The 26,991-nt window shown below is 40.0% G+C and overlaps 3 protein-coding genes across 3 annotated transcripts; 1 reads left to right on the forward strand and 2 right to left on the reverse strand.

The window, feature by feature from the left end:
* Positions 1–4,641: 4,641 nt before the first annotated feature.
* LSM2 (LSM2 homolog, U6 small nuclear RNA and mRNA degradation associated) lies at positions 4,642–10,557 on the reverse strand. Its single transcript, XM_051996233.1, has 5 exons — positions 10,261–10,557; positions 8,959–9,026; positions 6,457–6,487; positions 6,271–6,330; positions 4,642–6,174 (listed from the first exon to the last, which is right to left on the reverse strand). Exons 1-5 carry the CDS (start codon positions 10,261–10,263, stop codon positions 6,049–6,051), a joined length of 288 nt encoding a protein of 95 aa, XP_051852193.1. The 5' UTR covers positions 10,264–10,557; the 3' UTR covers positions 4,642–6,048.
* A 5,051-nt stretch (positions 10,558–15,608) lies between these two features.
* LOC127561080 (heat shock 70 kDa protein 1-like) lies at positions 15,609–18,332 on the reverse strand. The gene has a single exon (XM_051996237.1). It carries the CDS (start codon positions 17,874–17,876, stop codon positions 15,948–15,950), a length of 1,929 nt encoding a protein of 642 aa, XP_051852197.1. The 5' UTR covers positions 17,877–18,332; the 3' UTR covers positions 15,609–15,947.
* A 266-nt stretch (positions 18,333–18,598) lies between these two features.
* LOC127561079 (heat shock 70 kDa protein 1) lies at positions 18,599–21,689 on the forward strand. Its single transcript, XM_051996236.1, has one exon. It carries the CDS (start codon positions 19,474–19,476, stop codon positions 21,403–21,405), a length of 1,932 nt encoding a protein of 643 aa, XP_051852196.1. The 5' UTR covers positions 18,599–19,473; the 3' UTR covers positions 21,406–21,689.
* Positions 21,690–26,991: the final 5,302 nt, after the last annotated feature.

Genomic DNA, 26,991 nt, shown 5'->3' on the forward strand with positions numbered 1-26,991 from the left:
ATTATTTCCTGGACCTTTGGATTCTTTCCCATAGTGACAATGCTTTCGATGGTGTTCTCTCCTTTATCATTTGCCTCAGTGAGAGATTAGTTTTATTAGGACAGAATATGCATGTGGAATCCTTTCTAGTTAACTTGCCCAAATATCCCTTGTCACTATATATATTTTAGATAATGTTTAGTGCTATAATCAAGCCAATTATAAATAATATAGGAAATAATAGCCCACTAATGAGAATCATAGAAGGAAATGTTGTTCCTGCATGAGGACTGTGCACATTTGATCTCAGTTCTGGGCTTCGCCAATCAGCTTAGAGATTGCGACTCCCAACTCATACCCCTGCCTTTGTTTAGCTACTGTGTATAAATATGTCATTGAGAACTTGCATTGGTTGCTGGATGCTGGATTCTTGGAGACAATAGTCTCATTCAGCCTTGGGACCAAACTATGGATCCATTTGGTCCCAGTAAATCTCTCCCTTTCAAATAAATTATTAAAAACTCTCTAATCTCTATCTGCCTCAGTTTCTCCGGCATTACAGGGAGAGGTATCAAACAACACAGCCCATGTTGTGGCTCCACAACTCCCAAGAATAGTTGGAGTGGACAACAGCAATCTCAGCCTTTCCCTTGAGGTCTATGGCAACTCCCCTTAATATGTAAGCTTGCCAGTTTTCTTGAAACCAACAGGTCATTAGCTCTGAAAAATGAGCCTGTTTAGGATTTATAGTTAATTTTAAAAAAAGAAAAGAAAAAAGGGAGTGTTTACTAAGAATCTATAAGTTTGTATAATAATTGATCCTTTGCTTCAGGATAAATTTAAATATATAGAACATGTTAAACTCATGTGTGTAAGTCCTGGTAAACTTTTAAAACAATATATCTAGCCCTAAGTTGCATTTAGTAGAATTTGCTATTAAAAGATAAAATCTCTTGGGAGTGATATTCTTTTGAATTTGATTGCCTGTAAGAAATAGATTAGTGGATCAGTGGAAAAGGCTAGGTTCACAAGACAGAATAGTCAACTATAGCAATCTAGTGTTTGACAAACCCAAAGCCCCTAACTTCTGGGAAAAGAATTCATTATTTGATAAAAACTGCTGGGATAATTGGAAATTAGTATGGCAGAAATTAGGCATGGACCCACACTTAACACCATATACCAAGATAAGATCAAAATGGGTCTATGACCTAGGCATAAAGAACGAGATTATAAATAAATTAGAGGAACATAGAATAGTTTATCTCTCAGACTGTTATGGAATATTATTGTTCTGTAAGAAATGACCAGCAGGATGAATACAGAGAGGACTGGCGAGACTTACATGAACTGATGCTAAGTGAAATGAGCAGAACCAGGAGATCATTATACACTTCGACAACGATATTGTATGAGGACATGTTTTGATGGAAGTGGATTTCTTTGACAAAGAGACCTGAGTTTCAATTGATAAATGACGGACAAAAGCAGCTACACCCAAAGAAAGAACACTGGGAAACGAATGTGAACTATCTGCATTTTAGTTTTTCTTCCCGGGTTATTTATACCTTCTGAATCCAATTCTCCCTATGCAACAAGAGAACTGTTCGGTTCTGCAAACATATATTGTATCTAGGATATACTGCAACATATCCAACATATAAAGGACTGCTTGCCATCTAGAGGAGGGGGTGGAGGGAGGGAGGGAAAAAAAAATCGGAACAGAAACGAGTGTCAATATAAAGTAATTATTAAATAAAAATTAAATTAAAAAAAAAAAGAATTTGATTGCCTGATCATTAAGTCAGTAGCCCAACATTCGAGAGGAATGCCACAAATTACTCAAAGGAATGCTTTCCTGAACTATTGTCATAGGTGGACATCTTATCTGGGCAAGAGGTGGGAGGACAACTTTAGCTTCTGCTTAAGATGGGATACTTCTGACTCAGTTTCCCAGTTCTATTTCTTTGTTTCTCACCTGATTCAAAATTCAAAAGAATATCACTCCCAAGAGATTTTATCTCTAAGAGCAAACTCTACTAAATTCTGTGACAACCCCTAGGTATTTAGACAGGCACTAGTATCCAGTATCTTGATCTGCAGCCCCACAAGGCTTCCCTGGCTACAACCATACAATCCCCTAACTTCCAATCCCCCTTCTCCCCCCAGGGCTATGAAGTTTCTTTGTCTAAAGGCCCACACAACCTACCGATTTATCAATCACTCCCTAAACTGTTGTATACTTTCTTGGGCATGGCTGGATTTTATACTTGTTATTGTCAAGCTCCTCTATGATTCTATTCAAAGCCCTGACACACTCCCTCTTGACTGGGGGCCTGTGATCAGGCCATGTTGTGCCACAGTTCCCTTTTGATGTCCAGTACCTCCCTCCATTGTATCATCCCAGGTACCTCCCCCACTATGTCATTGTTCTTGTTATCCTATAAAAAAGCTTGCTCTGTGATACTTAAGGCTGGACTCTTTGAGATGATGGTCTCATCCAGCCCTGGGACCAAACATGGATCCATTGGTCCCAATATATCTCTCCATTTAATAAACTATTGAATTGGTCTCTAATCTCTGTCTTGCTCAGTTTCTCAGCATTATAGCCAAAGCTTTTAAGACCCTAAAAGCTAAATTGACTTCTGTCCCTACCCAACCTAATTCAGAAAAGCCTTTTACTCTGTATGTTCATGAAAGGCAGAGTCTGGCCCTAGGGGTCTTTAACGGGGCTCTTGGACTCGATCCCAGATCAGTTGCCTGCTTCTCAAAGAAACTTGACTTAAGCGTCCTTACAATGATCCTCTAGTCTTAGAGCAAAGGCTGGTATAAGCCCTTCTAATTGAAGAAGCCTCAAAATTCACCCTAGGCGAAGCATTAGAAGTTCTAACACCCACCCAATCAGGTTCAGAGCATTTTAGAAGCCAAAAGGCATCAGTGGCTTGCTAGTGGGAAGCTTACCAGATATCAGGTTCTCCTGCTACACACACCCCTTCCTTCCCCCTCCCCCTCCCCCCTTGATTCTCCAGGTGTGCCACATCCTAAATGTTTTAAGACTTTGAGAGAATAACTTATTTTGACTATTCTGTATCCAAAGAACTAAGAAATAGAAATATGTACAGATACATATCTAATGATGGCCATCTCTAGAGAGGAAAAAAAGAAATTTATATAACTTGTATATTAAAGGGAATAGCAAATTATGCACAATAGATTTGTAGTGTTGTGTGCATTTTAAAAAATACTCAAAATTTTATTCCATAAACTAAAAATAATTTTCAAAAAAATCACTAACATGATGCAAATTAAAGCAACTTTGAGATTATATCAATATTGTGCCAGTTCCCTTTAATTGTCCTGACCCAGTTTCCTTAATTGCCTGCCTGTTTCCCTAAATTGTTCTGCCTCCAGTTCCTAATTGTAATGCTCAAACACTACCTCCCTCCCTCCTAATCATCAGAACGTTTGATAGAATAAAGATCTTATATTTTAGACATCATTAGACTATCAGGTGCCTCTCCCCATACCAATTAATTAGAATATCAGGTGCCTCCCCTCATTATGTCATGGTTCTTGTTACCCTACAAAAGAATCTTTGTATCCAACATTTGAGGCTGCATTCTTGGAGACGTAGTCTCATTCAGCCCTGGGACCAAACCATGGATCCATTTGGTTGTAGTACATGTCTCCCTTTCAAATAAAACATTTAAGACTCTAATTTCTATCTCGCCTCAGTTTATATATATATTTCTTCAGGCTAATATAACAAACAAAAAAAAAGGGTAATGACAAATATTTGCAGGACTAGAGGGAAAACAGCTATACCAGCACACAGTTGGTGGAGTAAAATCATCTAGCCAATCTGGAAAATTTGGAATTGAGCATACCATTTGACCCAGTTCCAACCATAATTTCATGGTAGCCAAAAATTAGAAACTGAAGGACTACCCTCCTATACTAAACAAATTGTAGTGTATGTAATCTTGCCATATGATGAAATAGATAATTTCAGAAGAAATAAAACTTATGAAATGATGCAGCCAAAGTGAGCAGAATTAGAACAATTTATACAATGGTAACATTGAGGTTGAGAAGGGGAGACCCAGAAGTCCCAGACTGGTGTGGCAAGATGTCTCAAAAGAATTTGCAGGCTTGGACCCTCTCCTAGTCAAGGGGCAAAGTTTATTAAAAGCCAAGTGATGCCATTACTGAGTAAAGAAACAGAACGAAGGTGATACTTACACAGCTTTCAATCATAGATATGTTAATTCAATAGCTCAAGCCTAGGGAATAATCTCCAGATGAATTGAGGGTGGTCTCCAAAATTTGATTGTCACTACCAGATCATCAGTCAGCAGTGAACTGAGAAGTAGTCTATTCAGAATTAGACCAACTGGGCATTTCCAGAGTAGGAGTTTTCCTGAGGCCAGAGGCTAATTGACTAAGGAGTAGTCAGAGCCGCTTTGGAGCAAATTCCAAAACCAAAAGTTTTAGCGTTTCATATTACATCAGTAACACTGAAAAATTTTAGAATGCCTATCAATGCAATGATAAACCCAGAGTCCAAAAATCGCTAACATCCATTTGTCTCCTGGAAGAAGGGATGAATTTAAAATGACAAAAATAATAAACTATAACTAAACCATAAAAATCACAAGGCAATTTGAGACAATCTCAATTTTATCAAATATATTAACAAATCACCATTTTCTGTTTACAGGGAGGAGTGAACCTTGAAAAAAGGTTCAGGATGATTGCTATAGGAAATCTGATGGTGGTTAAAAGAAAAGTAAAAGAATTGACATATAGTAGTCATGACCCAATTTATACTGTTTAGAACCAATAAAAGGAGATAATATGCAAAGAATTAACCTAGGGAGGAGCCCAATCAGCAATCTTGACTATCCATAACCCTACAAACCAATTAGTAGCAAAATAACACAGCACCTTTCTAGGTTAGTCAGGTTCTGACTTTATGTAAAGCCCATAAAAACTGGATCACAAAGAGCTAAAAGGGACCTGAGAAGTAATTAATTAAACCCTCTCATTTTGCAAATGAAGATACTGATTCCCATAGAAGTTGAGTGATTTGCCTAAGGTAATGGTAACAAATCAATTCAATCAATGGGATTTGAATCCAAATACTCTTTCCACTGTAGCATGTTCCCTGGAAATGGTGGTACAATGTTGAGCATCCTAATTTTTTCCTTTTCCTATGTAGTCATGTACTTTTATTTAATCGTATTTTATTTTTCCTAATACATGCATACCTTTCATCTTTGTAAAACCTTGCGTTTCAAAATTTTTTCTTTCTTTCTCCCTTCCTCCCCCATCCCATCCCTGCCTTCCTCCCCAAGATGGCAAGCAATCCAATACAAGTTAAACATGGAGCATACTAATTCTGTCAGAGAACCTCAGCTCAAATTCCATCTTTGACATTGACTTTGAGCAAGTCAATTAATTTTTCTGGGCTTCAGCTTCCTCATTTGTTAATATGAACAGGATTGAAGCGAGTTGACTTCTGAAATTCCTTTCAGTTCTTGATTTAAATGCCTGAATTACTAGTCATTTAGAGCTAAGTAGAGGAAGGAAATAGACAATAAAAAGCATGGATGGTCTGAAAATATCCTCATTTTTTCTTTTAGTCTGCCTCCTTCTCTAGAAAGTGTAATTTTGATATTCTCAATCGCATCTTGAAAGAGACAAACACCTCCAAGTTTCAAACTTTATTCCCGATGCGGGACAGGTTCTTTTTACTCCCCAATTTGAGAGACATCTCTCACCTGGGGAGACAGTCCCAATTCCTTCCACCCATTTTCACTTTTCCAGCAAGGAGAAAGGACCAGTTTGGGAAGAAGACAAGATGAATATTTTGTGCAATACTTCTCCCCCGCCCCCGCCCCATTCCCCTATCCAATCTTCCTGTCACAGGGGATAACTTCTCCCCCGCATTATACTTTTAACAAACATTTCTTGCTCCTCAAAAAACAAACAGAAAAAAACCTTTAAAAAAAAAGGATCCTGAACTAGGGGCTGGAGGAAGAAATGTCATAAAAATAATAACAGTCACTACTGTTTCTGCTGCATAGCTTCCTTCCGAGCTGCATCCTGTAATAGCTGGGTGTCAACTTCATCTGCTGGCAGCTGCACATATCTGACCACAGAACCCCGGATAAAACAGTTTTTCACAGAGAGCTGGATAAAAAGACAAAAAAAAGCCAATTTTCATGAGAAGTCTTTTTCCTCAACTTACTGTGCCAGTTCTTTTCCTTATTCATCCTCTCAACTCACCATGTGAGGATATTTCTCTGGGTCTGTAACACTGATATCTGTTAGTTTGATGTTGAGATACTGTGGAAAGGGAGAAGAGACACACACCATTAATACAGAAACCAGGACCCAAGCTCCTCCCTTATAGCCCTCATATTCACATTTCCCTCAGGGAACCTGATAAGATGAATGCTTCATTTTTCTCACCTGGTCTACAGAGTGCAAGGTCCCACAGATACTGTGAAGGAAGAAGACTTAATTAGTTAGAACCAAACTTGGCATAAGTAAAAGAATCCTATCATCACCACTTTTCATCCCATTTCATGCATGAAGTACAACCACCAAATAGGTCCATGCCAGAATGTTTTCTTTTCAGATAAATCAAGGAAGCTACAGGTGTCATTTACTTCAATTTTAAGGAAGCATTCCACAAAATTTCTCTGCTATTCTTGTGTAGAAAGACAGAATAGACATTAATGATTCTATGCTAGCTTGGAAGAAGCTCCCTAGCAACCTCATCTTTTTATCCAATACCTTGGATAAAGACAATAGTTGGTATGTTTACTACTTTTCAAGTGTCATGAAATTGGGAGGAATAGTTAGCAGACCATATGACAAAGCAAGGATTATAACTTTATATGAAAATAATTTTAGAATATTTAAGGAAAATATATGACAGGTCTTTCCACTGAATCCATCTAAATGAAGTCTAACAGGGATGTCAAATTTTATAGTTGATTTTGACAAATCAACTTTTACTGGCACAAGATGAGGGATATGTAACTATATTTTTAAAAAGTCAAAGGCTTAGTGGACTAAAAGCTCAGTATAAATCAATCTTAGACTGAAACTTATGGATACGAATACCATGAAACTCCAGGACAGGGAAATAGCACTGTTGTCTCTACGTGTGACCAACACAACACATAAAGAAAAAAGTGCTGAATTCTGGGTAACCACATATTAGGAAGAACATTCATTGTTAAGCTAAAGGGTATTCAGAGAAGATCCAGATAAATCAAGGAACTCAAAAGTTTAAGGGTATTTACAAACCTGAAGAGAAGATTTACAGATGAGCACATAACAGCTAATTGAGATTTGAAGTTATTATGGACATTAACCTTGTTTTAATTGGCTCTTGGACAGAACTAGGAGAAGTGGGTGGAAGTTACAGAGGGACAAATTGATATTTGATACATGTGAGGAGCACCCATCACAAGTGGATCCAGGAAGAAGTGAGACTCCTTCCCAGAAGCTGGATCCCCACTTTAAAATGCATCACAACACATCTGATTCTTGTTCAGGTAGCCAGTCTGTGGTTCTTTATATCGGCTCCTGTAGTTTACCATCCTCTCTCCTCGGCTGCTTCTTTCAATTCATCAATACTACTCCACATCACATCACCATACTCATGCCTTTTTTAATGGTCCTTAGGAGGAGGAAAACCTTTATAAATGTACCTTGTTATAAGTATATTAAGCCTTCTTTTGGCACTAGTAGAATAGCAAAAAAAATGGACTCATGAGGAAGACCACCAATAAGCCTCTTTCACTCCTAATTATAAGTTCCTTATTAAAATAAGAATGTTCCTGAGAATTGTCCCACCTTAAGCCCTTGAGAGCTTGATTTTATATAAATGCTTAGTGAAGCAGTAACAAGGAAATGACAATTAAGACCTAGTTGGATACCAGAAAGTAAAGAAAGGAGAGGAAGAAGGTAAAACCCAATAAATTTTATCTTCACGGTTTTGCCTATGACTCACTTTGTTCTTTATACAGACTCTAGTGTTCAACCCTTACCTCCATGCTACTAACAATTTGTGTTCAATAGCAAAAATGTAAAAGCAAAGAATTCTCATCCATATGATCGAATCCATCAGTAAACATTTATATTAAATGCTTATAATGTGACAAGCATTGTGCTAAGTGATAGGGATACAAAGAAAGGAAAAATAGTCTATTCTTAAAGAGCTTACATTCTAATGAGATATGTAAATTTACATGCTTAATAACATACAAAATATATGGAAGACAATCTGGAGGGGAAGGCTCTGGTAGCAGAGCCGGATTAGCAAAGGTCTCCAAAGATGGGATTTGTGTGATATTTAGAAGGAAGCCAAAACTGCGGTAAGGAAAATATTCTAGGAATGTTGGACTATCAATGCAAAAGCACCCAGAGAAGAGATCCTGGAATAAAGAAGATCCAGTAGGCCACCACAGCTAGATTGTAAAATTCTTAGAAAGGAAGACTAGAGAGCAAGGAAAGAGCCAACTTGTAGAGTCAACAACTGTGCTCCTTGGCCCTCTGAAAAAAGTATTTCACTCATAGTATTTCACCTGGAATCCTTTCTATATTCCTATCTCAATTCCAGTATCTCCAAATTTTACCCATCTCTCAGTATTCACATTCCCAGGCTACTAAGATTGACTTTCCCCAAGACCTTTTAAAATACATTTTTGTACACCATATCATCTAGTACCTGGTACTTATCTTGAATTTCTTCCCTTTTGCAAGACTTGTATCCCTCTTGACTGTAAAGCTTAAAAGTAAGGATTACAACAAATATTCTTATATCCTTCCCCCAGTCCCTACTGCAATGCATAATTATAGAGCATTAAGAAGCTTCTTTTGTCAAAAGAATTCTATGGAAATCCAGCAAAGTTGCTGCCTTCAGTTCTGCAGGAAGACTCTTCATTTGTTCCACATTACCTCAAGTCATTCTTGAGTTCCACGACAACATCCTTTCCCACAAGTGACTTGAAAAAGGAGTAGAAGAGCTGAGGGAAGGAAAAAGGAAAAAATGAGGGAGATGAACTAACCACCTATTTTCCATCCCCTTAGTGAATTCTTCCCAGTGTCTCCCATTTGGGAGGAAAAAAGCCCCCTCATTTTCTGAACTTAAATCACAATGTGTTTGTTCTCCCCCATATTCAACCCTTCAGCTCTCCTCTTATGTGTAGTGTTCCATGATTAGAATATTAACTCCTCCATTGCAGGGACTTTCTTTTTGCTCATATTTGTATCCCCGATTAGCACTGGGCCTGGTGTTGAACAACACTTAGCTGAGATCCAGCCTAATTGTGTAGTGATGTGGAAAGTGTGGAATTTCAGCTGTGCCAGTTACTGGCAGTAAAATTTTGGTCAAATCAAGTCCAATTGCCACACCTGTAAAATAATAATCTCCAAGGTTCCTTCCAGTTGCAGAATTTTATTTTCTATGGTTCTCACAAGTCCTTTCAAGTACATGCTTTGTCTTTGTTCTACACCAGTACTACTCTCTTTAGGACTTAAGGACCATCACTCTGCTTTTCAATTACCGATTATCAGGTGTTCCAAAAGTCTTATTGCTGTTTTGGACTAAAGCTTTTGGAACATAGTGTTCTCTTTCCTGTAGGGGAGAAGTGTTTCTGAAGTAGTATGAGTTATGTAGCCCATGTGGATAGCGGGCCAGATTTATAGTCTGAAAGACCCGAGTTCAAATCTTGCCTAGCAATGCGACCACCACCTGTGTGCCTGGTTTTCCTCATCTAAAAAGGGGATACTACCACCAGATATATTAGCATATGTAAAGGGATATCTATACACTCGTTAGCTATTCAATATCAACAGTTCATTATGTAATAAACCACTAGTCAAAGGATCATGAATTTGGAGACGAAAAGAAGCTCCATAGGAGTGTGGGGTGGGGGTTTAATCTTTTATTTTAACCGAGGCCCAGATTAGGGGGAGGCTATACACCCGAGGTTCTCCCGACGGGATGGGCAGGGGCTCGAGCCCCGGGTTCTTCCCACTGCTAGACCTCGCACTCTGCCCAGTTTTCCCGAGAACAAGCACAAGATAGGAGAGATGGATTTTCTCACACACACACACACACACACACACACGCTCTCCCCGCGCGCGCGCGCACACACACACAACAGACACACACACCCCCACCCTCACCCCGCGCCCTTTAACCGATTCAACGGTCTCCGCGGGAAGCGGTACCTTCTATGACGTCACGGCCCTTACCATTATCCTCGCGCCGCGGTTCGGGTCCTGGAGAGGAGGGGGACGCCTTAGCTCGGGTTTCGGGGAGGTGTGGGCCGCGTGAGAGGCTCGCTACCACCGGAATCCGAGCCCAGGGGTCGCGCGCTACGGTGGGGCTAGGGTGAGGGCAAGTGCGCACGCGCGGCGAAGAGCTGACAGCGCGAGAGTGAGCGAGAAGGAACTAGGTGATTTGAAGAGACACCGACCGAGTCAGCTCCCAGTTCTTCGAGAAGGGGAAAGGATTGGAACTTGGAGAATTGAGACGGACTCTGGGCGGAGTTTATATCCTCTTACCTTGTTCCAGAATCTCACCGCGCAGGCGTGTTTTGGGCTAAAGGGCTGGTATCTCTGAAGTCAATTTAGTTAATGAAAACTATTCAAACATTGTCCTGCGCATTGCAGATATAAACACGAGAGGGAGAATTACATTGTACCAATCAGGTGATGTGGGAAGAAATTATTTGCTAAAAACATTCACTCAACATTTGTGTTGCTGATAACGCACGGTGAATCCGAAGTGAGGCAGGAATGGGTGAGGGTCAGATGTCCAAGGCGCGAGTTCCCGGCCAAGCAATTTCGCTAAACCCAAAGGCTATGGCGGGAAACCTTTATTGTTAAACACCAAGAGGGACTCTCTTGGCGGGCATATCATTCTCTGGAGAGAAGTGATCTGCAAAGGGTCATTTTCTGAAGACCCATTTTATGCATGAGTCTAAGGGGAATCTCAAGTGGAAGTGAAATCTTGCCTGGAGTCGTGATTTCCTTCGGGAAGGCTTATCTTGCTCCAGAGGATACTAGACCATTTGGGTTTGTAGATCAAGCAGAGTTTTACTCTCATCACAAGTATTAACATTTCATAGATGAGGAAACAGACCAAGAGTTTTTGTCTTCTACAAGCTCAAACTGCTAAGTAATGGCAGAACTAGGATTCCAAAATACATTCTGAGATCTTTTCAACACAATTGGGTGACCTATCTGTAATAGTTCACTTTTTAAAAAAAAAATTAATCTTCAAGATTCTGTCTTGGGCTTCTTTTTACTCTATACCATTTATCTTGTCAGCTCCTGCAGATTCAATTATCATCTCTATGTTCATTCCTAGATCTACTTATCCAGCTCTAACCCCTCTACTGAACTCCATTTTGTCATCATGAGGTGTCTATTGGACACCTCAAAATAAATGTTTAATTTATTCTTTAAATGATGTCCTTTTGTGTTTTTTAACATCACCACCTTCATTGTATATAGAAATAGTATTTTTAAGACAAAAAGAAAAAGAGGGAAAATCAGTATAACCAATACATCAAAAAAGTGAAAAAATACACTTGCAGACTTCCCATTTCTTTGCAAAAGTAGTGTCTTCTTCCTAGCTGTGTGACCCTGGGAAATTCACTTAACCCCAATTGCCTTAGCAAAAACAAAAACAAAAAAAGTAGAGGGTCTTCCCATTTCTTTCAAGCCATATTTATTATTATTATTATTATTATTATAACTTTTTATTTACAAGATATATGCATGGGTAATTTTTCAGCATTAACAGTTGCAAAACCTTTTGTTCCCATTTTTCCCCTCCTTCCCCCCCACCCTTCTCCTTCCTCCCCCAGATGGCAGGTAGACCAATACATGTTAAATATGTTAAAGTATATGTTAAATACAATATATGTATACATGTCCATACAGTTATTTTGCTGCACAAGAACAGACTTTGAAATAGTATACCATTAACCTGTGAAGGAAATCAAAAATGCAGGCAGACAAAAATAAAGGGATTGGGAATTCTATGTAGTGGTTCATAGTCATCTCCCAGAGTTCTTTTGCTGGATGTAGCTGGTTCAGTTCATTACTGTTCTATTGGAATTGATTTGTTTCATCTCATTGTTGAAGAGGGCTACGTCCATCAGAATTGATCATCATATAGTTTTGTTGTTGAAGTATATATAATGATCTCCTGGTCCTGCTCATTTCACTCAACATCAGTTCATATAAGTCTCTCCAGGCCTTTCTGAAATCATCCTGCTGATCATTTCTTACAGAACAATAATATTCCATAACATTCATATGCCACAATTTATTCAGCCATTCTCCAATTGATGGGCATCCACTCAGTTTCCAATTTCTGGCCACTACAAAGAGCATACTTTTTCTTTATAATTCTGAAATGTTTACTTTGTTCACATATATATGAATTTCAGAGTTTACAAAGCCTTTTCTGCTGGAGGATTTTAATCTCTCCCAGATCTGTCTGCTATGAAGAATAGTTTTCTTGAAGTTCAAGAAAAACACATGGAATTTATTTTAACTGGGATGTCTATGTGAGTCTATAAGGGAAAGGCATATGCTAACTTTTATAGTGAGGTTATTATAGTAAAGTTGTTTTTGTACAAGTATTCTCTGTATTGGTCCCCACCCAACAAAACCTATAAAGTGGGCCAATATATTCTTTCTTCTCCAGTCCCCACATTTCATAACTAGTGTAATAAGACAGTTTTGTACAACTATTTTACATTTCTTAGGATTCTCTTACTCTTTGTCTTCTCAAACATTCATGTATGAAAACACAATCACATATGTACACTAAGACCCATTTGTAAGTGTACTATCCATGTCACATATATTTAACCAAACACAGATGTATGTTAGTATTAATTAGTGGTAATCATGCATTTTGTTTTTGCATGTATAATAGAAGACAATTTGAACTGAACTGTCTTCAGCCTTACCTTTCCTCACATGACTAGTTGCTGGGAGTTTTCTATAGAAATTCTCTTCAAATAAATGTTCGAATACATATTCTTCATAGTTCTGCAAACTCTGGTTGCCTTAATCCTGGTGGGTAGTTTTTTGAATCTTTTCAGGAACTTGTGGACTACAGCTTTCCCTCTGATAAAGACCAAGTTAAAAAGCCATAACAAAAGCATAATCTACTATTGGCACTTCACTTAAGGTTCTTTTCCCCAAACTTCCTTGTATTTAACTTATTTACCAATATATTTAGTAACTTTGGTTTTGCTATGTATATTTATATATGGACTTGCTTCCCCTTCCCCCATTAAATGTTCTTAGATATAGGAACAATATATTTTTGTTCTCATCTACCCTTGACCTGGGATGATACCTGGAACATAGTAGATAAATACTTGATTCAAAATCCCCAACATTGTGTCCTGGAGTCTCTTTTCACTTTATATTGTTAGCATTTTTGTGCAAATTCTGCCTCATGAGCAAGACATCATCCTATGATAAAATCGGTCCTTTTCAAAAAATGAAGGACAGATAACATAATGCTGCTCTTAATTTTGTTTTGCTGGTGAGGGCACAATCATATTCCTAGTTAGCCAGACTTACAACTTAGATATCATTTTTGACTCATTCTCTCATCCTCTAATTTGACAAATCCTGTTATCTTTATAACCTCACTTATATATGCCCCTTTCTTGTCTTTTACCTTCCCATCATTTTAGGCCAGTTCATTTTCATCTCACAATAGCCTGTCAGATGGTCTCCCTGCCTTGTCTCTCTCCTAATATATCCTCCATTCTCTTATCAAATTGATCTTTCTAAATATTAAGTCTGTTATATCCTCATCTTACTCCCCTCTCCCCCATTCAAGAAACTTCAGTGGCTTCCTATCATTCCAGGATCAAATATAAAATCCTCTAATCATCTTACATGGTGTCTCCACTTTTCAATCTAGTGACACTAGCCCTCTTATTCTTCTTTTAATAAGATAATACCAACTCCTAGTATGCCTGGAATGCTCTCCATCTTTTCTTCCTGGCTTCCTTTGAGTCCCAGCTAAAATCCCACTTCTAAAAGAAGCCATGGCTTCCTTAATATTAGTGCCTTTCCTCTGAAATATCAAATTCCTGTACACAGTTTGCATTTAAACTATGAGCAGGTAGGGATTAGTGTTTGGGTTTTTGTTTTTGCTATGATTTTCTTCGCATTCCCATTATTTAGCATGTGCTGGGCCCATATTGAGTACTTAATAAATGCTGTTGATTGCCTCCTATTGCCACTGGACATGGAGCAAAAGAAGTGGGACAATTTCCCCACTGTTGCTGAGTCTTTGAGGAAGAAAAGAAGAGAAACAAAATTGAGACAACATATTCCAGTTTTGGGGAGTATTTCATTTGAATGTTTAGAAGTAGAAAATGGCATATCAAGTTTGGGTAACAAATTAGTAGTCCAATTTTGCTATTAAGAGTATATAAAGGGGAGTAATGTGAAATAAGGCTGGGAAGCTAGAATGCAGGTTTTTTTTTTTTTTTTTAAACAATTGCCTTAAGTGGCATGTCTAAGGTCACTATTAACTGTTAAGTTATTAACTGTTAAGTGCTGAGGTCAAATTTGAACTCAGGTCCTCCTGCCTCCACAGCTGTGGTCTATCCATTAGGGAATCTAGAATGGAGTCAGCTTGTGGAAAATCTTAAATGAAGCAGTTTGCAATTTTGACCTCCAGGCAAAAGGGAGTTATTGAAGGTTTTTGAGAAGGGAATGTGATACTTCCCTAGTTGTGATACTAGGCTTGTGCTTACTATTTTTTAATATTAACACAAAAAGGACTGAAAAAAAGATAAGCAGTTATGAGAGATGACTGAGATTGTTGTAGCTACATGAGAGTACAGATTATGAGAATGTGAGAGATCCAGAAGCACAATGGCTATGATTTGTTAACTTAATTGGATATGGGGAATAAGGAAGAGTGAAGAAGTTGAAATGACTGCAAGGTTTCCAACCTGGGTGGCTGGAAGTGGTATAGGGCAGTTCAACTGAAATAAGAAAATTTAGAGAAAATATGGATTAGAGAGTAGCTGGTAGGAAAAGATGAATTTCTTTTTCAATACATTAAATATGAGAGATATTGGTGGCATATTTGGCTATATACATTCCACAGGAAACAACTAAAATTATGGTGAGAAATTTGGACTGGGTTTACAGACTTGGGAATTATCAATGTGGAAACAATAATTAAATTCGTATTAGATGAAATCTCCAAACAAATACATGCAGAGAGAAAAAAGAAAAGGAGGCCCAGAACAGTCTTGAGAAACTGACTAGAAATCATAAAATGGATGATAATACAACAAGGGATACAGAAAAAATAATCAGAGAGGAGAATCAGGAGTGCAATGTCATGGCAAAAATTTAGAAGTAGCACAAAAAACTGCAGAAAGGTTAAGGAGAATGAAGATTAAGTACAAAATTTGTATTTAAATATTGGTTTCATTACTTATGTGACTTTGCCTAATCACCCTCAGCCATCAGGCATATTCATTCATATCAATGTTCACAGTTACCATGCTTAGAGTCCCAAAATATCACACATCTTTTCCTTTAAGCACAAATTTATTGAGCAATAAACAACTCAACTCCCTGGACGGAAAACAAAATCCAGGGCCAGATTAAAAATAAACAGAAATTCAAATTCACCTAACTAGTCCAAAAAAGGCCTTGTTATTCTAAGAGTACTATTCCAGTGTCCAAACAGCATTGTGAGATGTGGAAACAGAAAAGTAATCCCCAAAATCCTTCTAGGATGGTCAAGGACAATTGTGATACAGATGCAGTCAATTCAGAAGGCACAACTGGTGCTGGGGAAATGGGGCAAGAGGCAAAAGTGGGCTAGAGGCTCCTCAGGGTCCTCTAATCCCACATGGATGAGGCTACTAATCCACTTCCTCAATAGTGGGGCCAGAGGGGGGTCCTTTGGGAGGAACATATCCACAAGTGCCCCCCATGCCTCCCTCACATCCTTGATAGAGCTTAGTGATGATAGGATTACACACCTGCTCTAATTCTTTCCTCTTATGCTCATACTCTTCCTTCTCAGCTAGCTGATTGGACTCCAGCCAGGAAAGGACTTCTTGGCATTTATCTAACACTTTTTTCTTGTCATCTTCACTGATCTTTCCCTTTAAGCCTTCCTCACTCACTGCATTCTTCATGTTGAAGGCATAAGATTCCAGAGCATTTTTAGCAGCAACTTTCTCCCTCTGGGCCTCATCTTCTGATTTATATTTTTCTGCATCACGCACCATTCGCTCAATTTCTTCCTTGCTCAGGCGACCTTTATCATTAGTGATGGTGATCTTGTTGGCTTTGCCTGTGCTCTTATCCATAGCTGTGACATTCAGAATTCCATTGGCATCTATATCAAAGGTTACCTCAATCTGGGGGACACCACGGGGAGCAGGGGGAATGCCACTCAGGTCAAAACGACCCAGAAGGTTGTTGTCCTTGGTCATGGCCCGTTCTCCCTCATATACCTGGATCAGTACACCCGGCTGGTTGTCAGAATAGGTGGTAAAGATCTGGGTCTGTTTGGTGGGGATGGTGGAGTTGCGTTTGATCAGTGCTGTCATCACACCTCCTGCTGTCTCCAGCCCCAGGGAAAGGGGAGCCACATCCAACAGCAACAGGTCCTGCACTTTCTCTGATTTATCACCCATCAGAATGGCTGCCTGCACTGCTGCTCCATAGGCTACAGCCTCATCAGGGTTGATGCTCTTGTTCAGGTCTCTGCCATTGAAGAAATCCTGCAGTAGTTTCTGTACTTTGGGGATTCGGGTGGAGCCACCCACAAGGACAACGTCATTGATTTTGGCTTTGTCCATCTTGGCATCTCGCAGGGCTTTCTCTACAGGCTCCAGGGTACCCCGGAACAGATCTGAGCACAGCTCTTCAAACCTTGCCCTGGTGACAGAAGTGTAAAAGTCAATGCCTTCAAATAAGGAGTCAATTTCAAGATTGGCTTGGGTGCTGGAAGACAGGGTTCTCTTAGCCCTTTCACAGGCTGTTCGAAGTCTTCTCACAGCCCGCTTGTTCTGGCTAATATCTTTCTTATGTTTTCTCTTGAATTCCTCAACAAAGTGATTTACTAGTCGATTATCAAAGTCCTCCCCACCCAGGTGGGTGTCTCCTGCAGTGGCTTTCACCTCAAAAATCCCATCATCAATGGTAAGAATGGAGACATCAAAAGTGCCCCCACCCAGATCAAAGATCAGTACATGTCGCTCTCCCTGACTAGCTTTATCTAGTCCATAAGCAATGGCAGCTGCTGTAGGTTCATTGATGATTCTCAGCACATTCAGGCCAGCAATCACTCCAGCATCCTTGGTGGCCTGGCGTTGAGAGTCATTGAAATAGGCTGGGACAGTGATGACTGCATTGGTGACTGCATGACCCAAGTAGGCCTCCGCAGTCTCCTTCATTTTGGTCAACACCATGGAGGAGATCTCCTCAGGATAGAAGGCCTTGTTTTCACCTTTGTAGGACACTTGAACTTTAGGCTTACCTCCATCATTTATCACCTGGAAGGGCCAGTGCTTCATATCGGATTGTACCACGGAATCTCCAAATTTGCGACCAATCAGCCTTTTGGCATCAAAGACTGTGTTCTGAGGATTCATGGCCACCTGGTTTTTGGCTGCATCTCCAATGAGTCTCTCTGTGTCTGTGAAGGCCACATAGCTGGGGGTGGTTCGGTTGCCCTGGTCATTGGCAATGATCTCCACCTTGCCATGCTGGAACACTCCCACGCAGGAGTAGGTGGTGCCCAGATCGATGCCGATGGCGGTACCTTTGGTAGATGACATGACTCTCCCACAAGCTCCGGGAAGGCTAAAGGATATGTGTCCCTGTCAAGATGACTATTGAGTAGGGTTCGCACAGGGTGAGGATTGGGAGTTTTCTGATAACACTTGGGGAGAGGTCTGGCCTCCCTTGAAAGCTTGTACACACTGCACCACTCCCACCAGTTTTCTCCAGAATTAATGTCCCCTTTGGCAGGTTCAGTTCAATTTTCCTTTGGGTTAGAGGAAAAGGCAAAAGTGGGGCCGAGGCTCTATTGGGGGGAGTCACCTCAGGAGGTCGTTACCTCAGGAGGGTTTTTTCCCCCGCCTCTCATGAACATCCAGCCCCCTTCCTAAACTCTCCCCTCTCCCCTCCTCGTTTTAACTAATTATGGCCCTAAGATGCTCCCGAAGAGTCTTTCTCTCCGATACCCTGTCACAGCAACGTTCGCAACGGTCTGAACTGCAGGTCCCACCTCTTTGGGACAGGGCCAACCAATCACGATCCCCATAAGCCCCACCCTCCCGCCCATCTCTTCTTCCCTGCGCCGCCCAAGGCCCCGCCTCCCTCCCAGGGCGCTGGTTCAGGTCCTTCTCCCGAACTTTAGGGAACTTTCTCCGTCTTAGGCAGTCGCCCCTCCCCCCACTGTTTAGGGTCCAATCAGAATCTCCCGTAGCCTCTGCCCCACCCCACCCCCACCCTGTTCTGACTTCAGTCTAGAATTTCATGCACCTTTCAAACTCTCCCCTGGCATTTTGCTCTTTGCCCACGTACTACGAAGAGGTCATTAACGTAAACAAAGCCCCAGTCACTCCAGTAGGCCAAATGGCGCAACAAACCCACAACCAATTTTACTTTATACTCATTCCTAAAAAGGAGAGCGATCCAATGAGAGAGACAGAGATAGAGAGAGACAGGGAGAGAGAAAAAAAGACATGGAGGGAGGGAGGCAGTGGCAGAGAATGTGTGTCTGTGTAGAGAGGAAGAGTGATAGAGAGACAGAGAGACTGAGTGTGACAAAGTTGTCATGGTAACAAAGTGCAGTGAGCGGCACCAAAATCGGCTGTGCACACCCTGCTTAAGGGTCCTCTTCTCTATTTTCTTCCGCCTACAAACTCGTACTTCTCAGGAACCCCAGAAATGTCCCGAAAGTTCTGAAGAGGGGCGGGATGCCCGCCGTGATTGGTTGGAGTTGCTTTTGGGTAGGACCTGGACCCCTAAAAGCCTCACTCATGGCGCGAAATCACTGGAAAATTCCTGAGCAAGATGGGGGAGAGAAAGAGAAGGGAACACCGCCCCAGGAACGCTGTGATTGGCTGACACATGCGGAAAAGAATAGGTCCTTGGGAGAATAAATAAATACTGAGCATTGCAGCTGCTTCTGACAACCTGCGAATTGGAGTAACTGCGCCACTGAAACTTCCGAAATTTCTCGGAACATAGAGGCTCCGAAACCTTCGCGAGTCAGCCATAATTGAAGCCTTCTGGAAAATCCCGAGTAAAGGCGTATTTTTCCCAAGGCGCTTGCGCTCCCGCAAGAGGAACCTGTTCCGTGAGGATTGTACTTGCAGTTTCCTGGACTGAGCTTCCAGAATCAGAATTCTGGAGACATTTTCCAAGATGTCATCTGCCAAAGGTACCGCCATCGGCATCGATCTGGGCACCACCTACTCCTGCGTGGGAGTGTTCCAGCATGGCAAGGTGGAGATCATTGCCAATGACCAGGGCAACCGAACCACCCCCAGCTATGTGGCCTTCACAGACACAGAGAGACTCATTGGAGATGCAGCCAAAAACCAGGTGGCCATGAATCCTCAGAACACAGTCTTTGATGCCAAAAGGCTGATTGGTCGCAAATTTGGAGATTCCGTGGTACAATCCGATATGAAGCACTGGCCCTTCCAGGTGATAAATGATGGAGGTAAGCCTAAAGTTCAAGTGTCCTACAAAGGTGAAAACAAGGCCTTCTATCCTGAGGAGATCTCCTCCATGGTGTTGACCAAAATGAAGGAGACTGCGGAGGCCTACTTGGGTCATGCAGTCACCAATGCAGTCATCACTGTCCCAGCCTATTTCAATGACTCTCAACGCCAGGCCACCAAGGATGCTGGAGTGATTGCTGGCCTGAATGTGCTGAGAATCATCAATGAACCTACAGCAGCTGCCATTGCTTATGGACTAGATAAAGCTAGTCAGGGAGAGCGACATGTACTGATCTTTGATCTGGGTGGGGGCACTTTTGATGTCTCCATTCTTACCATTGATGATGGGATTTTTGAGGTGAAAGCCACTGCAGGAGACACCCACCTGGGTGGGGAGGACTTTGATAATCGACTAGTAAATCACTTTGTTGAGGAATTCAAGAGAAAACATAAGAAAGATATTAGCCAGAACAAGCGGGCTGTGAGAAGACTTCGAACAGCCTGTGAAAGGGCTAAGAGAACCCTGTCTTCCAGCACCCAAGCCAATCTTGAAATTGACTCCTTATTTGAAGGCATTGACTTTTACACTTCTGTCACCAGGGCAAGGTTTGAAGAGCTGTGCTCAGATCTGTTCCGGGGTACCCTGGAGCCTGTAGAGAAAGCCCTGCGAGATGCCAAGATGGACAAAGCCAAAATCAATGACGTTGTCCTTGTGGGTGGCTCCACCCGAATCCCCAAAGTACAGAAACTACTGCAGGATTTCTTCAATGGCAGAGACCTGAACAAGAGCATCAACCCTGATGAGGCTGTAGCCTATGGAGCAGCAGTGCAGGCAGCCATTCTGATGGGTGATAAATCAGAGAAAGTGCAGGACCTGTTGCTGTTGGATGTGGCTCCCCTTTCCCTGGGGCTGGAGACAGCAGGAGGTGTGATGACAGCACTGATCAAACGCAACTCCACCATCCCCACCAAACAGACCCAGATCTTTACCACCTATTCTGACAACCAGCCGGGTGTACTGATCCAGGTATATGAGGGAGAACGGGCCATGACCAAGGACAACAACCTTCTGGGTCGTTTTGACCTGAGTGGCATTCCCCCTGCCCCCCGTGGTGTCCCCCAGATTGAGGTAACCTTTGATATAGATGCCAATGGAATTCTGAATGTCACAGCTATGGATAAGAGCACAGGCAAAGCCAACAAGATCACCATCACTAATGATAAAGGTCGCCTGAGCAAGGAAGAAATTGAGCGAATGGTGCGTGATGCAGAAAAATATAAATCAGAAGATGAGGCCCAGAGGGAGAAAGTTGCTGCTAAAAATGCTCTGGAATCTTATGCCTTCAACATGAAAAGTGCAGTGGAAGATGAAGGTCTGAAAGGAAAGATTAGTGAGGAAGACAAGAGAAAAGTGCTGGAGAAATGCCAAGAGGCTATCTCTTGGCTTGATGCCAACCAGCTGGCTGAAAAAGAAGAGTTTGAGCATAAGAGAAAGGAATTAGAGCAGGTGTGTAACCCTATTATTACTGGTCTTTACCAGGGAGCTGGTGGTCCTCCTGGGGAAAGTTATGGGGCTCAGGCCCAGCATTCAAGCTCTGGAACAGGCCCCACTATTGAAGAGGTGGATTAATTGTATTTTCTTCCACCACTTGACTATGTTACACTTTGAGCTTCTGGGAATTTGGGTGATCTTTCCTTCCATATTATGATTTTGCTCCTTTAAATTCCCTATCATGCTTATATAATAATTGTGAGATATTATAGACCTCTGCCCTTTTAATGTTTCATTTTTATTTTTTTCCCTCAGCTTGGGAGTGAATATTGTTATGTACTTGTTCATAACTCATTTATTTTTACTTTTATTTTCAGTAGTAAATGACTTAGAAAATAGGAAAAATAAACTATCAAAATGAATCATTAGTGTCCTTTTTTTTGGGGGGGGGTGGTCTACTTTTGCCTAAATAGTAATTTCTTTTGATTAAAGGTTTGGATGAAATAGAAATGGGATTATGTAAAAACATGATTTTCATTAAAGAGAGAAAAACATGATTTTTCTGAGGGAAGGGTATAATGAATTTGGTGAGTGGAAGGTGCCTGGTTTGTGGGTGGGTTAGAGAGATAAATCAGGGTTTGGAAGAAGGAGGGAGCTAAGGGAAAGACCTTTGAATTCTGAGAAGGAAATAGGATCTTTGTTGATAAAAGATTTTGGGTTTAAAAAAAGGGGGGCAAGAGTGTTTTTAAATCTGTTCACTGAATGATTACAATGTACAGAGCCCTAGGATTTCAAAGGTGAGGCCCCTTTCCTTACTTGGTCCTGTATCTTAGTTTTCCTTCAATAGAGGTATTCTAAGAAATAGTAGGTTGAGGATATAGGTAAACATTGTAGTTGGAAATAACCTTTAAGATTGGAGAGAGTATGGGGATAGGGCTTAAGGGTATGAGCAGTGGATTCATGAGAATAACTGTTGAACTGAGGGGTTGAAGGTAAGGGAAGTATAAAAATGGCCTTCAGTCACTGAGAAAAACTAAGAATTCAAGGGAAGGTAATACGCTACCAACATGGGACCCAGAACCACAGGAACACAGGCAAAAAATTCCTCTCAACTTACCCCATCCCTGGTATCGTATTTCCTAGCAAGTGATTAAGTTCTGTCAAAATACGCAGAAAGGAAGATGGTATTAAGTTCCTAAAGAACAAAAACTGCATTGTAGATTTAGAGCTTGCAAGGGAACTTAAAAGCTAGTTTATTCAATTGCATGCCTATTACACAGAAGAGCTAGGATTTCAACTCCCATTCTTTTACTTTGCACCACAATCTCTTTTGTTAAACTATAAGAATCCAGGATACGATCCTGGAGAGAGGAACTACATTTATCATGGGATGATAAGAAGTATCTCTATGAAGTTTCTAGCTGAAAAGACAGAATTAGGCATATTATTATTTGGGAAACTGGGATAGAAATTGTTAATTGTCTGAGTAGGAATGATTCTTAAATTGGGAAATGGGGAGCTGAAGCTTCCACTGTACCTATAGCTAAGATACCAACCAGGTGATAATGAGGGGAAAACACAATCCTTATTATAAGCTAGTTAGTCCAGATCAAGTTGAGGACTGTGTATATCAAGGCCTTCATAATTTTCGATTCCCATCTTACTTTACAGGAAAAATCTGAGCATTCCTGTGGGGGGAAAAATGTATGTTTTTGGTTGCATTCCTAGTGTGTGTCCTTATGTCTATGTTGATATGTTGTCCCTGCTTGTTACTAGTGGTTATTTTTCCTCAATTCCTTAGTATGTAGATGTTTATTTCCAGGGTCAAGTTCATTTAAAACTTTAAAATCCTGTAATTCAAAAAAGTTTTTAAAAAATCTTTTTTTCTGGACATAGAATTATTTAATTAAATAATACATGGAGTACTGAATATTATATTTCAATGTCATTACTAATTCATATAAAATATCTATAGATAGTATGGACTTCTGTACTAAGTACCATGGAGGAATGGACCAAAAAAAAAAAAAAAAAAAAGAGACATTCTCTGTTCAGGCAGTTAACGAAGTATAGGGCTTAGACAATGTTTTTGTTTTATTTATTTTTAAATAAATTATGTTATCTTGTTTTGCAGCTTGAGAACAAAGATATTTGTCATCTAAAAGTTGGCCACTAGGTCATAATATTGCCATGGTAACCTATAAAGTTATTTCACACAAAACATTTATAAACTCAAGATTAAAATTAAAATTGCCAAAGTTTTCATTAAAAAGTACAATAGCTATGGGTCTACAATGTTTTAAAAGTGGAGTGCTACCTCATTAACTGTAGTGGCAAAAAGGTGAGGATGGGCAAGTCCTGTTGGATATGCCAGCTCAAAAAAATATGCCCAAATATTATTCCAATTAGAGAGAAATTTGATTTAAAAAGCATTTTAAAAAAAATTAGTCCTTTTAAAACAAAAGTAGTTCTTACAGATGTTGAGCCAATCAAAACATTAGCATTTAGGAGAAAGTTATTAGTAAATCTTTTTCCTCACATATGTTGTTAAACACGATTATTAAGTTCCTGGGCCAGCCAATTTAACTCAACATATTGATGAACTGTAATATTATATAATCTAACCACTATATAGGATTTCTGTGGGGAAATAAGTGGAATGTTGGATTATACCTAAAAATTAATACTTTACAGCCACCATTATAAAAAGGGGTTTTCTCTAGCCTCACCAACCAAGTCAGTTGGTAAGGAGATTCCAAACTTAATCACCAGTAACTGAATGTGTAGGTCATGAAATTATGATTTATTATCAGTAAATGTTTGGTTTGTATACCTATTATATATATACTTATATACTATAAGGGTCACATAAAGATTTCTTGAAAAGGGTTCTCAAGTAGAAAAAGTTTAAGAAGCCCTGCTTTAAGCCATTGATTGACTCCTGGAAATTACAGTTATAATGGGGGAGGGAAGGAGCAGAAACTGTTATTTTAGTCAGGTGCAAGGGCTTCAATGAACCCAAGGGACAGGGCCTAGAAAGGGAATGAAGAATGATGCTCTAATAATGAGATAGAATTGGTGATGGTTTTGTACTGGAAGAATAGCAAAATCATAAGATCATAGAAGTAGAACTTCAGGAATACTCTGGAACAGCTTTGTTGCAGAGGACAGGAGAATTCCTGTGGGCCAAATACTGAAGGGTTATGGAACATGGTGTAATGGAAAAGTACAGGAATGAGGCAAAAGACGGAAGTCCTGGTCCTAACTCCACTAGTAGTTTGCTATGTGACCTTAGACAGCCTCTTTATTCTATAAAATGAAGGTTAGGTTATATGATTTTAAGGTCCCATTGTTCTCTGACATTTTTTAATTCAGAATGCTCATATGCCAAACCCACCTAGAGGCCTTCCTGGATATACACTGATAAACCTGAATTGTCATTCTGAAGCATCACATTTGTGAACTTTCAAAATTTTCATATTGCCTCTATTATGAGACCCTGCCTGATCATCTCTAAGGAATGATGTTTCCTTCCTTAGAACTTTGAAAATATTTTGCTTGTGCTCTTTTTACTATGTATAGATAATGGTCTGTTTTGCAATGTAGTTATTGATGTGGTATTGGAAAGCACAAAATTAAGAGAATTCAATTCAAATCCCAGCTCTGCTATTTACTAGCTTTGACTCTGGGAAAATCACTTAACTTATGATTCATCTTTTATAGTACCTCCCTCAAAGTGTTTTCATGAACAAAGGGATTTATAGAAGGGAATGATGTACATAGTGTGGGTTATTATGTGTGTGAAATACCATGCTCCATTTTGATACAACCCAGGACCATTGTTTCAGCTATTATATATCTCGAGGACCAAGTTGTCAAAGGTGCAGGCTCTGTGTGGGTTGATAAAGAGAGATATAGTAGGATTGTTCCGCAGCAGTGAAGGCCCCAGTTGAGTTATTAAGTTGAGTTATTAGGTTAAGGTAGCAATTCCTAGGTTATGCTTCCAACATTCCAATTTCTAAGCTTAACTTAGATCTACTTGACAGGTTCTAAGTCCCAAGTCCTTTTGTACTAACATAAATAGGATTTATTTGTCTGAATTCTTTCAATCAAAAAACATTTTAAGTGCTAAGGTAGTGCTAAGTGCTGGGATTACAAAAAAGGAACTAGTGCATAAACAAATGGGGGAGACAACATGCAAATAAACATATACAAAGCATGCTACATACATGATAATTAGGAAATAGTTAATAGAAGGAAGGCATTAGGATTAAGATGTATTGGGAAAGTCTTTCTGTAGGAGATGGGACTTTACTTGCAACTTAAAGTAAGCCAGAGAGGTCACTAGTCAGAGAGGAGAAGGAGAGCAATCCAGTTAGAAAAAAAATGCCTGCAACATAGAGATGGAGTGTCTTGTTTCTAGAACAGTCAGAAGACCAGTGTACATCTTCCTATGGTAATAAGAAAGGGGTGTGTGTGTGTGTGTGTGTATGTGTGTGTGTGGAGAGCAGGTAAAGGGTTGGGGGAGGAAAGGATACTGAGTTTAGTTTTGGATATATTGAATTTAAAATGGCTATGGGACATCCAGTTTGGGATGTCTGAAAATGATGCGGCTAATGTAGACAACAGATGATGGCAGGCACCAAATGTTGGGGTTTGGTCATGTGAAAAATTCACAATGGCTGTTCTCTCTGACAAAAGGTAGAAGAGAAGTTACAAACATGACTATCAGATAACCCGTTGATCAGTAATAACCAAGTTCCTGAAACAATAGTAACAGATCATCCCTCAGACCTATCTCTAAACCATAAAATTAGCAAATAAGTAACATGAAGGTCTGGTCTCTCTAACTTTGTCCTATAAGTGTATCTTCTTTCTCTTGGTTCTTTGTTAGTAATTTTGGAATTTAGCCTGCTTCAATTGGTATTACAATTACAATGAACTTTTCCCCTTGATTTGGAGATGAGTTTAAACCTGCAAATTCTTTAGAGATACCTCCTGACACCTGTCTGTGATTCCAACCCTTTTGAACCTCAATTTAAGGATTGAGAAAAGGCCATTATATTCAGAAACTAAGAAAGCTTTTGGAGAGTAATCTCAGAGATTCAGTATCCATTTCAGGTCAGAAGCCAGATTATAAGGGTTAAGATGAGAATGAGAGAAGAGAAAATAGAGGCACCTATTATAGGTAACTTTTTAAAGAAGTTTAACTTTAAAGAAAAGATGATGGAAAGGAGAAAAGGAGTTGAAGTATCAAGTGAAGTATTTTTTCAGGATGGGGAGAAGCAAATATATACACAATAGGAAATGAGTCAGTAGACAGAAAAAGATTGGAGATAAATGATGAAGTGGGGATGATAGAGGAAGCAATCTGTTGGAAGAGACAGGATAGAATGGGATCACTGAACAAATAGATTAGAGGCTTGGTAAGAAGTAAGGCCACTTCATAAGATAGAGGTGAGAGAGGAGAGAGTAGAAGGCATTTAAGTGATAGAAGTTAGGAAGAGGGGAAAAGAGGGAGTTCATGGAAAATAGTCTTTTTTTCCCTGTAAAAAATGAGGCAAGATTCTACACTGAAACAGTGGGGAAAGGGGGAAATCATGGGAGGTTTAAGATGAAATGAAAAAATTTGAAAGAACTGCTGTGGAAAGTGGAATAGTGGGTTGATAAAAAGAGCTATAGTAGGATTGTTCCACAGCAGTGAAGGCCCCGTTGAGGTTATGA

This window comes from Antechinus flavipes, chromosome 4 (assembly GCF_016432865.1).
Source record: "Antechinus flavipes isolate AdamAnt ecotype Samford, QLD, Australia chromosome 4, AdamAnt_v2, whole genome shotgun sequence".
NCBI lineage: Eukaryota > Metazoa > Chordata > Mammalia > Dasyuromorphia > Dasyuridae > Antechinus > Antechinus flavipes.